General features: G+C 49.2%; 1 protein-coding gene across 1 annotated transcript; it reads right to left on the reverse strand.

The window, feature by feature from the left end:
* Positions 1–806: 806 nt before the first annotated feature.
* Positions 807–9679, reverse strand: B9D2 (B9 domain containing 2). The gene is made up of 4 exons (XM_052656424.1): positions 9473–9679; positions 8958–9049; positions 5113–5238; positions 807–1389 (listed from the first exon to the last, which is right to left on the reverse strand). Exons 2-4 carry the CDS (start codon positions 9043–9045, stop codon positions 1076–1078), a joined length of 528 nt encoding a protein of 175 aa, XP_052512384.1. The 5' UTR covers positions 9046–9049; positions 9473–9679; the 3' UTR covers positions 807–1075.
* Between the last annotated feature and the right edge of the window lie 4295 nt (positions 9680–13974).

A 13974-nucleotide genomic window follows, 5' to 3' on the forward strand; every position in this document is an offset into this window, starting at 1 on the left:
GGCTCGTCTGACTCTGGGGCCTCGGGCTGCTCCTCGGCCCCGCGGGCGGCTCCGAGCCCGGGGGGTGCCCCGGAGGGGGCGTCCCCCCTGCCCCCGGCCGGGGGCCTCGCTGTCTGGCGGATCCGCGGCGGGAGGAGGGAGGTGGGACGGCCTGGGGCGCGAAGGGCGGCGGCAGCTGGGACCGGCAGGGGCGGCGGGGGTTTTTGAAGCCGCCCCGGCCCCACCCAGGAAGCGCGCGGGGCGGGGGCGGCCCTCAGGGGGAGGGCACGGGGGGGCCGGGCCACGGTCCGCATCTTGCGTGGGCGGGCTCCAAGGGGGGTCCCTTAAGCCCGGGGAGAGGGGGCGGACACCCGGCTCCGCCCCACCAACAGGGTGCTGCCTCCTGGCGGTCGAGCGCCACCGAAGCGGGCGGCAGTGATGCGTGTGGGTTTGAGGACTGGGCCGGGGGTCAGCGAGAGCATAAAGACCTACGTAGTGCGGAAGGCTCAGAGAATGGGGACGCAGGATACAGGGACTCCGAGGTGGACTGCCCCGAGTGGAGAGTGGGGAACCGGGGCAGAGGGGAAGCGGGTCAGCCAGAAACTAAGGAGCCACTGGGGAAAGGGGCACGGGATGGGGGGAACCTCCAAGGAGTGGGGGCCCTTAAGAGCATCACCCAGAGTGGAGAAGGGGGTCAGACGCTGAGGCAGAGGGCAAGGGAAGGGGGCTTGAGGAGGAGGGTAACAGTAGGAGGAATCCCCCCACCCCCGGCCCACGTCTGACAGATGAAGGTCAAAAAAGCACCCACACTTGAAAAGCACCACATCTTTATTGAGCCCTTCCACGTGCCAGCAGCTTCTCTGCACCCAACCCCTGTGAGCCCACACACCTACTGGCCCATTTTACAGATGGGAAAACTGGACCTGGGAGGGGTAGCCACTGGGCTTGAGGTGCTAGTCAGGTTAGAAGCTGCACCAGCCTTGGCTGGGTCAGGCCTCACAGTCTCCAAAGCCCATGCTTCTGACCACTGCACCATCCTGCCCCTTATGGGGTGTCCCAAGACATGGCTGGGGGCCAGCCATTCTTATAGGCTCCTTTAGCATTCAACCCCATACCGATCAAAGTGGCGCAGCAGCAGGCTCAGCTCAAGGTGCACGGTGCCCCCGGAGGTGGTGTGCAGGCGATAGCGGTCAGCCCCACTGTAGATGGCATCTCCATGCAGCAGCTGAGGCCCGCCGCCCACGAAGGCCCTCGCCAGCTGCTCTCGCCAGCTGCCCAGGGGCCGCCACGTGGGGCAGTCCAGCTGGTGGGTGCCTGGACTGCTGGGCACATGGCAAAAGCCATAGCCTGCAAGCTGGCAGCGGCCGAAGCTGTCCTGGGACCACACCTGGAGATGGAGCCGGGGCCAGCCTGCAGGATAGGAGGGAGGGTGGAAAGGTGAAGGGGTACAGTCCAGCCTCTTACTCCTGAAGACCCCCTGCCAGGTTTCTGCCCCACCCTCCTCCTCTGGACCACCACAGAGCAGCCAAAGGGATCTTTCTGAATCCAGGTTCTTCCTCGGCTCAAAACCCTTCCATGATTCCCTAATGCTCTCAGTATAAAGTCCAACCTCAACATTCTAGACCCTTGAGGTCTGGCCTCTGTTGAATTCTCTGTTGGCCTTCTCCTCTGTGTCCGCATATCTGGGGAGCCCAGTCCCCAGGTGAGGGTGGTGGGCCTTGTCCTGGATGCCTCCTTCCTTCCCTCCCCATGGCCACACCCTGTCCTCTTTCCTGGCCTCGGGGCCTTCTTTCTTGCCTTCATCATCTTTCACCTGGCAGCTGGAAGCATCTTTCTCCCCTTTCCATAGATTTCTCAGTTCCTCACTCAAGATACAGTTCAGCTCCTCACCCGATAAGCAAAGTGCTTGGGAGATCCAGCCCCATTTCACCCTCCTTTCTGAGTCTCTCTGAGCTTGGCCCTGTTCTAGAAGCTGGGGATACAGCAGTGAACAGGGCAGACAAAAATTTTTGCCCTTGTGCAGCTGACATCTTAGACAACCAACACAGTAAATACGCAAATTATAGGGTATGTCAGATGGTGATAACTGCTCTGGAGAAAAATAAGCTGGGTAGGGTGGGAGTAGGTAGGCATGCAGTTTTAGAAGGCGGTGATCAAGAAAAAATTTACTGAGGTGACATCAGAGGCAGTGCTTAAAGGAGGGAAGAGACTGGGGGCTATATGGCTATCTAGGAAAGAATGCTCCCAGCAGAGGGGACAGCTAGTGCAAAGGCCCTGAGGTGGGAGCTGCCTGGTGGGACTGATGTGGCTGGAGCAGATGGGGAAGGGGAGACAGAACCAGATCAAGCAGGGCCCTGTCCTTCCATGGTAAGGCTTTGCCTTTTACCTTGAGTGATGTGGGGACCACAGAGGGTCCTAAGCAGAGGAGGAATGTGGCCTGACTTAGGTGTTCACAGGAGGGACACCTCAGTAAAGACTCTATGGTATGGAGAAGGAAATGGCAACCCACTCCAGTCTTCTTGCCTGGAGAATCCCAGGGATGGGGGAGCCTGATGGGCTGACGTCTATGGGGTCACACAAAGTCAGACACGACTTAGCAGCAGTGAAGTGACTTAGCAGCAGCAGCAGCAACCTGTAAGAAGCCTCAAGAAGTCAGCCTACACAGCTGCCTGTGCTCAGCTATCACTTCTAGCTGACAGACATATGATGCTGGGGTGGAGCCCCAGTAGCATATTTTAAATTAAACCTCCTGAATAATGGAGATATGTGGAGATATAGACAGAAATAGCTGCCACAACACAGACTGTCTACACTGCCCCACTTGAGGCAACTACTATTTTGCTTCTTTGATGCTTTTTAAGTCTTGCATAGTATCCTGGAGTTTTCCCAACCAGGTTACTTCCAAGGAAACATAACCAGTCTGCAAAAAAAAAAATCTTTCTTTCACATCTTTCCATCTCCTCACCCTTCTGCTCTCTCAGCTCAGCCTGAACAGTTTATTTATTTTTTATCATTCATGTAAAATCTCAATCAAATTATGAAGCATGTGAATCAGGAAAACAGACTTATCACCAAATCTCAGGTTATTACAAACTAGACATCAGGGTTTATCAGGGAAGCGAGGAGGTCCTTCTGGCTTGAGCCTCACGTTCATGAAGAAACTCGAAAACAGACTTCTGAGGTCATCTCTAAATGAAGTTAAATCTGAAGTCACAGTGGTACAGGAGAGAAAGATGGTATCACCCCACTTTAACTCATGCCCTATTGCATTTGTAATAAATCTTTTGAAAATTGCTGAGTCAGATCATACTATTGGATCTATTTTGGCTTAAATATATTTTGTATACATTTTGGCTTAGTTTGATGTAAATATTTAAATGTATCACTATATTTTGTAAACCAGTTTTGGCGTTTCTTCATATTTTAAGGGAATCTCCATCTTTGAAATTGTTTGACTTAACTGTTTGACTAAGGTAGTAGGAAATAAAACGTCACTCTAAAAAAAAAAAAAAAAAAAAAAAAAAAAAAAAAAAGACTCTATGGTAACAGCCTAGTGAGAGGTGATGGGGGTCGGGGGAGTGATGACATTCAGGATGCATTCCAAAGGTGGAGCTAATGGGATTTCCTAATAGAATGAGAAAAGAAACAGCAAGGATATTTGGGATCCTTAAGAGCTGAAAGGACTGTGGCCTGCCTCACCTTCCAATCTGTCACCTGTGGGGCAGCCAGAGGGATCTTTTTTTTAACTGCAATCTTTTTTTTTTTCAAGTTTATTTGTTTGGCTGAGTCAGGTCTCAGTTGTGGCACATGGGATTTCTGTTGCGGCACTAGGGCTCCAGAGCCCACAGGCTCAGTAGTCACGTGGACCCAGCTGCCCCACAGCATGTGAGATCTTAGTTCCCTGACCAGGGATTGAACCTATCTCCCCTGCATTGGAAGATGGATCCTCAACCCCTGGACCACCAGGGAAGTCCCCAGAGAGATCTTTTAAAAGCAAAATCTGACTTGTCAATCACCTGCTCTGGCTCCCCAGATATGGCCTCCACTCTGCGGCCTGGCATTGAAGATCCTGCAGGGCCTGTTCCCTGTCCCCTGCCACATCACCCCTTGTAGTACCCCTGCTCACCCTCCATCCTCCAAATACCCCTGACTCACCTCTCCCCTTGAGCCTTCCACACATGGCTTTCTGCCTAGAACCCTCTTCCATCTTTCCATTTTAATAGCTCCTACTGACTCTTCCCAGCAAAACCAAACATTCCCCCTCCTCCAGGAACCCCTCCCTGAACTCCCCAGCAGAGTAAGGCACCTCCTCTGGGCTCCCAGAGTCCTTCAGGATCCCTCACCCAGGCCTGCCCACTCTGGGCTGCCACTCAGGGTAGCTCTTTCTCTCCCCAGAGATGATCTGTGTGGGAACAGAGCTGGGCTAGCAGGGGCTGTCTCATCACTGACATCTCCTTGGCAACCCCTGACACAGGGTAGGCACTCAGTAACTATTATTTATATGATAGAAATATATGGCATATTTATCTAGACTATTTCCTGGAATCTACTCCTTTCTAATGACACAAATATTCCTCCAGAAAAGGTTTTCTGATACCCCTCCTCTCTCACATATTCATTTACCCTCCGAGCAGCAGAAAAGCCCTGCTTGCAGAACAGCCACTAGCCTTCACCTCTCTCTCTCTTAACCCTCTCCCAGCTTCCTCCTTTTTTTTTTTTTTTTTGACTGAGCCAAGTATTGTGTGGGATCTTAGTTCCCCTACCAGGGATCAAACCCAGGCCCCCTGCATTGGAAGCGCAGCATCTTAACCCCTGGACCTCCAGGAAGTGCCTCCCAGCATCCTTCTGATTGAAGACTCTCTTGCTTTGTCTCTGTGAAAGCCATGTCCCTCTCCCCCGGCCCGCCCCTTGACCTTGCCCCCTTCACCTTGGCCTCTGCCCTGGTTCTAATGAACTCTAGAGCTGGCCTGGGGAGGTTTCAGCTCAGCCTCTCCAGGGCCAAGTCTGGTCAGGAAAGGGACCCAAAGGCACAGGAAGCAGGGCCAGCACTTGGTGGTTCCGGTTCTGGTAGCATGTGGGTGCCACTAACTCACCTCTTGTTAGTCTAGCCTGAGGTCCAGGCTGGGAACCCACCTTGAAGGCCTTTGGTGGCGAAGTGCAGGTCGATGGGGTGGGACCAGTAGGCCATGTCCCCTATCTGGGGAGTGTCCACCTGTGTTTGGCCCTCCCGCACGCCTGACAGGAGCTTCCATGCTGCCCCTGCAAGTGAGAGCCAGGACATGGATGAGGTCAGGAGGAGGGGCAGGGGACAGTCCTCAGGAAGGGGATCCCACTGTGGTTGCAGGACCCCCTTTCTCCCTGGAACCGGGGGTGGGTGGTGGTCAAGGATTGCAAAGTGTAGATTCTGGAGCCAAATGTCTAGATTTAAATCCTGGCACTATTTCCTCCTGCCTATGCAACTGCAGATGGTGACTGCAGCCATGAAATTAAAAGACGCTTACTCCTTGGAAGGAAAGTTATGACCAACCTAGATAGTATATTCAAAAGCAGAGACATTACTTTGCCAACTAAGATCCGTCTAGTCAAGGCTATGGTTTTTCCAGTAGTCATGTATGGATGTGAGAGTTGGACTGTGAAGAAGGCTGAGCGCCGAAGAATTGATGCGTTTGAACTGTGGTGTTGGAGAAGACTCTTGAGAGTCCCTTGGACTGCAAGGAGATCCAACCAGTCCATTCTGAAGGAGATCAGCCCTGGGATTTCTTTGGAAGGAATGATGCTAAAGCTGAAGCTCCAGTACTTTGGCCACCTCACGTGAAGAGTTGACTCATTGGAAAAGACTCTGATGCTGGGAGGGATTGGGGGCAGGAGGAGAAGGGGACAACCCAGGATAAGATGGCTGGATGGCATCACGGACTCGATGGAGTTAGTGATGGACAGGGAGGCCTGGTGTGCTGCGATTCATGGGGTCGCAGAGTCGGACACAACTGAGTGACTGAACTGAACTGAACTGATGCAACCTTGGGCTTGTTACCTTTCTCTGCCTCAGTCTTCCCATCTGTAAGGTGGGTATAATAATAATGCATCCCTCACAGGTTTGTGAGATGATTAAATGAATTAATATACACGAAGCACTAAGAATATTGTCCATGGCTTAGTGCCTGCTGAAAAAGTGTTGGGTATCACTTTATTATATTACTATTCTCATTCCACATTTAGAGGCCCTAGTCTGAGGATTAAGATGGGGCCAAGGGTGTCCTTCATGAACAAAAGCACAGAGCATATCGTGAAAGGTGCATCGTAATAGCAGTCCTACCGAGGGTGACAGTCATAGTGAAAATGCACTGAGTGCTTAGCAAATGCCAGACGCTGTGCTAAGCGCTTTAGTAATGAATTCATTTAATCCGCCTTCTGGGACTCTTAATCCCCACCCCACCCCCTGCTTACAGATTCTCCTCCATAGCCCACAGGCCCTGCAAGGCCTCGCCTGTGCCCACTCCCCGCCCCCACCCACCACCTTCCTGAGCTCATCTTTCATCACTTTCCTCATTCCTCACCACTCTCTGGCCTCACTGGTTCTATTTTTGTTCCACTCTTCAGGGCCTTTGCACTGGCTGTTCCCTTTGCCTAGAAAACCCTGCTCCTGGATGTCCCCAGACTTGTTTTCCCCATACTTCAGGGATCAGCTCAAGCGCTACTTTCACAGAGGTATTCTCCCTCACTCTTCTATCCCCAAACTAACCAGTCCCTCTCACATCATCTCTCAGCTCATCTCTTCCTAGGGCCTAGTACACGATCTGTAATCATTAGACTCATGTCTTTATCTGTTTATTTATTCTCTGTCTCCCCTACTGTGAGCCCCCAGAGAGCAGGGATCTTATAAAGTACTGGATCCCTAGGATCGCAAACTCAGATCTTGGTACACAGAAGGTGCTCGATACGTGTTTGCTGGACAAAGAAATGATCCTAGGAGGTGGGGGCTAATACAATCCTCATCTTACAGGTAAAGAAACAGACTCTGAGAAGGAATGGCACTTGGTCATTCATTCCACAAACCTTTACCGAATACCTTCTCTGTGCCAAGCACTGTTCTCCATGCTGAGGCTACAGCAGGACCGCAGCAGACCAAGTCCCACAGTGGAGCTAATTCAAATGGAGCTCTGGTTTGTTTCTGGTTTGTTTGTTATTTGTTTTTGACCGTGCCTCGAAGCATGCAGGGATCTTAGTTTCTCGGCCAGGGATCGAACCTGCATCCCCTGCAGTGGAAGTGTGGAGTCTTAACCACCAGCGAAGTTCCTCAAAGAGAGTTCTGACTGATAGCAGAGACCAAGCCCCTTATCTGACTGCCTCTCGGCTCCCTCTTGCATAACTAACCTCCTCTCCCTGGCGAAGAGCCCCCTGAAATAATAAAAATCATGTTGGTTACTGCTCCCTTCTGGGCCAAGTGAGGAAAGCAACAGGCCCTGAGTCAGGATTCTCACATACAAGACTTCCTGACACTGCTATGAAGGACAAATAGTCCCATTTTACGGACCAGGAAACTGAGGCAGGGTCACAGAACAGATGAGTGGTAGGGCGCTGGAAACCGAGTTGATTCCAGGCTTGTCTTATTCACTCAACTGCAGGATCCCAGTTTCCCAGGGAATCTCAGCCACTAGTCTATCCACCAGCGAAATCACAGAGGACTCTGGACCTAAAAAGATGATGATGACAATGGGCACACTCATTTCATGGACATGTATCTCTGCTAGACAACATATCCCAGGCTTAGAAACAAGAGCCCATCCAGCTGTTACACAAGCCAGGCAACACTTACGAGGACTTACAAATCCAGGTTCTCTTCTAAGGGCTGTTGATATTCATGTAGTCCTCACAACAACCCCATGAGGTATACAGTGTTATTATTCCCATTGTACTGACAGGGAAATCAAGGCAAAGACAAGTGCCCAAGGTCACATAATTAATAAACAGGAGCTGGTTTTGAATCCAGGTAGTCTCTGCTCTTAACCTCTTAGTACTCTGCTGCCTCTTAGGTGCTATTAGCTTCATTTTCAGACAAGGAAACAGGCTCAAAAAGGTCAAGTCCAAAGGCTCCCAATTAATAGGTAAGGGAGTTTGTATCTGAGCCCAGACTTGGTGACCTGTGGCCGTATCACACTAACCACCAACCCTCTACTGCCTCTGATGGAAAGGCATGAAAACTGGGACCTCCACGGTCCCTCTTGGGCTTATGTGGATGGACTTGGATGACGATCAGAACCAGGTTCCTTTGTTTTCACAGAGAAATATGAATACAGGAGGGTGGTCTCTCCTCTTAGTTGCAAGATGGAAACTTCCATTTCACCTTAAGAGTTCAATAAATGGAGATGGTAAAGCAAAGAATTAAGATGGGGGAGTCACCCAAGGCCAAAGCACCTCTAAGACAGTGAATGGAAGCCAAATAGTGTTGTTGGGGTTTTAAGTGTTTTGAGGATTGGGAGTGTGTGCTGGGGGTAGGCGGGTGTGTCAAGCCTATAGTCCCCTATCCTTGCTGTGTGTGCTGAATCACTTCAGTCATGTCCGACTCTTTGTGACCCTATAGACTGTAGGCTACCAGGCTCCTCTGTCCATGGGATTCTCCAGGCAAGAATACTGGAGTGGGTTGCCATGCCCTCCTTCACGGGATCTTCCAGACCCAGGGATCAAACCCATGTCTCTTATGTCTCTTGCATTGACAGGCAGGTTCTTTACCACTAGCACCACGATAGGAAGCCCTCAGGGAATGTGTATTGAGAGACTAGAACTCAAGAGTTTCCAGAGGTGGGATGGGAAGGGATAAGAAGGGAGCCTGAGACTTGCATGAACAGAATGTGGTCAGGGATAGGAGTCCTGAGAACTGACGGAAGCTAAGGACCAGGGATTGAGCCAAGGGATCAAGGAAAGAAGGTGGAGCAGCTAGACTGAGAGGTTTCGGTGGGGAAATGAACCATGTCGGGGAATACCTGTGTGGACGCCCCACTTGCAGAACAGGCTACTTTCCGAGAAACCGGTGGCCCCCATGATCTGTCCGATCACGTGCACCTCAGCCATTGCCCTGAAAGGGGAAAATATAATCACAGCCTTATGAGAAAAGTGTACAATTATCTCCACCTAATAGAAGGGAAGACTGAGGCCCACCAAGTAAGGAGCAATACGTGGGATTCCAAGCTAGTTTCGTCAAACCACTGAGGTTGCGGTTTCAACCATGATACTAACTGCCTCTCCAGGAGAGTCTCAGAAAAATGAGGGGCGAGAAATGGACGCTCCAAGGAGCTGGCGCGTAACTCTGCCTGCGTCTAAAATAACTTCCTAGGCTCAACGCCGCGGAAAGTCCCGCCCCAGAGGCCCAAATGACTCCGCCCACAACACAAAAGCTCCGCCTCCCACGTCAGATTTCCGCCCCCCCCAAGTCCATGAGGCGCATGCGTCGCTGGGCGCCTTAGCTCCGCCTGTGAGTTCGCGCATGCCTTATTCCTACCTCAGAGTCCCTAACGGTTAGGAGAGGCGAGAGCGCTGGCGGAGATTGGAGTTCATGGGCCTGACCTGTCCCTCTCTCCGCAGGCGCTGACTTCCCAGGTCTGGCTCACGCCTTTCCTAGGACATTCCTGGCAGCGAGAGAGCTGAGGCGCAGATCTCTCCGAGACCGCGCCCGCCTCCTGCCTCCCAGGTTGTTGCTGGGGCAACGGCAGCCTCCTCCCCTGGCCTTGCACCCGCCCTGCGGGTTGCTAATTGGCCCTAGCGGCACTTGGTGGGGCGGGACTATGCTGTGATTGACATTGTTTCTTCCCCACCCGTTTCCATTTTTGGGTAAGAAGTCTCTCCAGCCACGACCCAAGGTTCAGCCATTTGCGGCGTGGCCCGGTTGTGGCCATGTTGAGCGCGGCGAAGAAGTTTGAACACTGTCTGTCTCAGATATTCTTATAACAGAATAAGCAAATCCATCCATGCCCCATTACCCCTCAAACTGTCTCTCAACAGGGACCGCAAGATAGACTTGAGCCAGAGCTACGGGGGAATCTCACAAGTTTGGATGCATCCCTTTGCCTCCTAACTGGAAATAAACTTCATCTGGTTGGCGGGGTTCCTTTTTAGAGTTCCCCCAAGCTCCTCAAAGACTGATAAATCCAACTTCCTTCTCAGAAATACCGCCCATTTCTTCATTGTTAGTGCTGATTCTGAGCAATGAGTGGGTGGGGTGGGGGAAGGGGTAAGAGAAATGAGGAACTGAGGCCACTTTATCTGCAGAAAATCCTGTTTTTGAAGGCTGGACTCTCAGTAACAGGACCCTGCACAGCTCTAAGTCTCAGTTATCTCATCCATGTCATGACCCCAAGGGGAGTGACTGAGTCAGGCACTCACACGTTCTGATTTCCTGAGCAGTACCTTCTCCACCCTCCAAGGTCAGTTGAACCTTAGTTCCTGCCTTATTCCTCCAGCCCAGACCAGGAGTCCAAAGGGAACTTATTCCCCTACTTATTGTAAAACGGGGACAGCAAAAGTTAAGAGTCACCAGCTCAAAGTGATAGGGAGGGGGGCAACATTTCAATAGGATAGTGTCGTGGATTGTGTGCAGGTTAGAAAGGAATTTCCAGACATGAGGCAGAATGAGAGGAGAATAGAGTTTATTTGGGAGGGAGATGCCCTTAGAACGGCAGGCCTACCTCCTGACAGAGCAGGGAGAGCTGACTGTTAGAACAGCAGGCTGGCTCAAGAGAGAGCCAACGCCTTTCATCGGCTAGTAGCCAATTTTTATAGCCTCAAGACAAAACTCCTGCTGGAAGGGTGGCATTCGGTGATTAGTTAGGATGCTATAGGGTGAATAATGGAGTGGGTGTTTTTACCTAATATGGGATCAAGGAATTGAGTGGTTTAGATCTGGAGGACGCTTATGGCAATGGTTGATATGGGGGCTCTGGTCAGTTCCTGAGATGACCTTAGTATGGGCCTTCACATTTGTGAACTTGGTACAAGGCTGTACACCTGTGACCTTGGTGTAGGGCTCCACAGATAGTATTTATATAGAAAAAAAAAATAGGTATATAATTCGATAATATTCCACTAATAGATATATTTGAAAGCTACCATTTATCAAGTGATTTCTCTGTGCCAGCCACTGTAAACTGATTGTTTTGCAAGCATGATCTCCTTTAATCCTTAGATATCCCACATGTGTGCTCAGTCGTGTCTGACTCTTTGCAACCCTTTGGACTGTAGCCCGCCAGGCTCCTCTGTCCATAGGGATTTTTCAGGCAAGAACACTGGAGTGGGTTGCCATTTCCTTCTCCAGGGGATCTTCCTGACCCAGGGATCAAATCCATATCTCTTACATTGGCAAGTGGATTCTTTACCACTGCACCATCAGGGAAGCCCATAGATATCCCACAGGGTGGGTAATTATCAGATTTATTTAAGATGAAGAAATTAGGGCAAAATGATTTATCCTTAAACCAAACAGACTATAGTTCTGTCTTGTGCTACGTGCTCAGTTGCGTCCGACTCTTTTGTGACTGCATGGACTGTAGGCTGCCAGGCTCCTCTGTCCATGGAATTTTCCAGGCAAGAATACTGGAGTGGGTTGCCAGTTCCTACTCCAGGGGATCTTCTCAACCCAGGGATGGAACCCACGTCTCCTGCATTGGTAGGTAGATTCTTTACCACTGTGCCACCTGGGAAGCCCATAGTTCTCTCTCACTCTGTCCCAAAACTTTATGTTCTTCACCTCCTGCTGTCTCACTTCTCTTGGATACACATCTCATCTCCCAGTATCAAAGGAATATGGAGGTCATGGGTGTCATCCTCAACTCCATCACGTCCCATGTCCAGCCAGTCATCAAAGTCCTATACATGGGACTCACCTGGTGGTCCAGTGGTTAAGACTCTCTGATTCCACTTCACTGGGCACAGGGTTCGTTCTCTGGTCTCAGAACTAAGATCCCACATACCACACAGCATGGCCCAAAAACAAACAAACAAAAGTCTCATAAAAAGCTCCTTCTTAAATATTTTTTCTTCAGTTGGTTTCTTTCCCACTGATAATATTAGTGATTAAGAAAATGCTTCCCAGTTCACCTACCTGGATTTAAGTCTTAGTTCTGGCCCTTCCATTTGACCTTTAGCCTCTCAGTTCCCTCGTCTGTAACAGGAGCATGAGTAATGGTACCCACCCTGTTAGATTATGAATTTAATGAACATATGAAGCTGGACATTTAAAACATGTCCACAGATTCCTGACACTCCTTTCACTAGGTGGTGGAGCCTGCCGCTCTTGAGTATAGGCTGCACTTTGTCACTTGCTCCAGTAGCTCCTGGTACAGTTGTTACTGTGTGACTTCTGAGACTAAGCCGTCAAAGGCATGGGGATTCCACCTCCATTTCTCTCTTGCATGGCTCACCTGAGAGAGCCCAGCCACCATGATGCGACAGCAGAGAGACCCAAATGAGGAAGAACCAAAGCTAAACAAACCAGCGCCATGTGAGAGACCCATCTTGGAAGGAGATGGTTCAGCTGCAGCAAACCTTCAGTGACTATTGCAGCTGGCCACCATGCCAGCTGTAACTTCATGACACCCTGACCCAGAGTCAGCCAACAAAGCATGACCAACAGAAACTGTGTCTGATGGTAGTATTTATTGTTTTAAGCCACTAAAGTTTTGGAGGATTTTGTTATGCAGCAATAATAAAAATGTCAATGCCTAATAATAATAATACAAATGCCTAATGAATTTAGGGTAGTGCCTGACACATAAGAAGCACTGTAAATGTTTGTTATTATTGATGGTTTTTATTGTTCATGTTGTTGTTACTGAGATGGCACATTTTACATACTTTTTACAAGAAGCACACTGAATATCTCTTTATGTAGTTTTTATTCTTAAAGTCTTTTAAATTGTGAGAACATACTCATAAAATTTACCATTTTAACCATCTTTACGTGAACAGTTCAGTGGCCTTAAGTACATTCACATAATTCTGCAATGTCTCTAGAACTCTTTTCATTTTACAAAACTGAAACTGTACCAATAAAACAAAAACTCCCATCCCTGCCTCCCTTCCTCTAGCCCCTGGAAACCCCCTATTTACTTTCTACTTCTGTGAATTTGACTACTGTAGGTACCCCATATGAGTGGAATCAATATTTGTCCTTTTATGACTGGGTTTTTTCATTTAGCATAATTTAGCATAATGTCCTCAAGGATCAGCCATGCTGTAGTGCATGTCAGAATTTCCTTGTGTTTCAAAATTATATGGCAATTATTTATTTATTTTGAAGCATAGTTGACCTCCAACACCATGTTAGTTCCAGGTACACAACATAATGGTTTAGTATTTCTATACGTTACAAAGTGGACATCACAGAATTTCCTTCCTTTCTGAAGTTGAATAATATTCCATTTTAGATATACATTCTGTTTTCTTTATCCATTCATCTAGTTGGGTTGCTTCCACCTTTGGGCTATTGTGAATACAGCTACTATGAACATGGGTGTATACACACATCTCTTTAATACCTTGCTTTCAGTTCTTTTGGGTATACACCCAAAGAAGTGGAATTGCTGGGTCATATGGTAATTCTATTTTTAATTTTTGGAGGAAATGCTGTACTCATTATTAGAGTGACTGTTCATCCTCTTTTATATCTTGGCTTTCTTTTTTTTTTTTTTTGGCCAAGCAGAGTGGCTTATGGGATCTTAGTTCCCTGACCAGGGATTGAACCCAAGTCCTTGGCAGTGAAAGAGCCTAGTCCTAACCACTGAACCACAGGAAATTCCCACATCTTGCATTTTTCACTCAGTGATACATCTTGGAAGGTTATCCATAACTTTAGATCAAACTCACATTTTCAAAAATAAATGTTTGGCAGTATATGTACAGAAAAGTGCACAAATCATAAGTGAACAGCTGAATTAAATTTCATTAACTGAACACACTTGGTAACCAGAAATCAACTCATGAAAAGAACATGACTAACCTCCAAGGATG

This window comes from Budorcas taxicolor, chromosome 18 (assembly GCF_023091745.1).
Source record: "Budorcas taxicolor isolate Tak-1 chromosome 18, Takin1.1, whole genome shotgun sequence".
Lineage (NCBI taxonomy): Eukaryota > Metazoa > Chordata > Mammalia > Artiodactyla > Bovidae > Budorcas > Budorcas taxicolor.

Bases quoted from the DNA above. Each gene is read 5' to 3' on its own strand.
- B9D2 (XM_052656424.1), bottom strand. From the start codon at position 9,045: ATGGCTGAGGTGCACGTGATCGGACAGATCATGGGGGCCACCGGTTTC. The intron at 5,239-8,957 runs GTATTCCCCGAC...TCTCACTTGCAG, and splicing joins CAAGTGGGGCGTCCACACAG to GGGCAGCATGGAAGCTCCTG. The intron at 1,390-5,112 runs GTGGGTTCCCAG...CCTATCCTGCAG, and splicing joins CGCCACCAAAGGCCTTCAAG to GCTGGCCCCGGCTCCATCTC.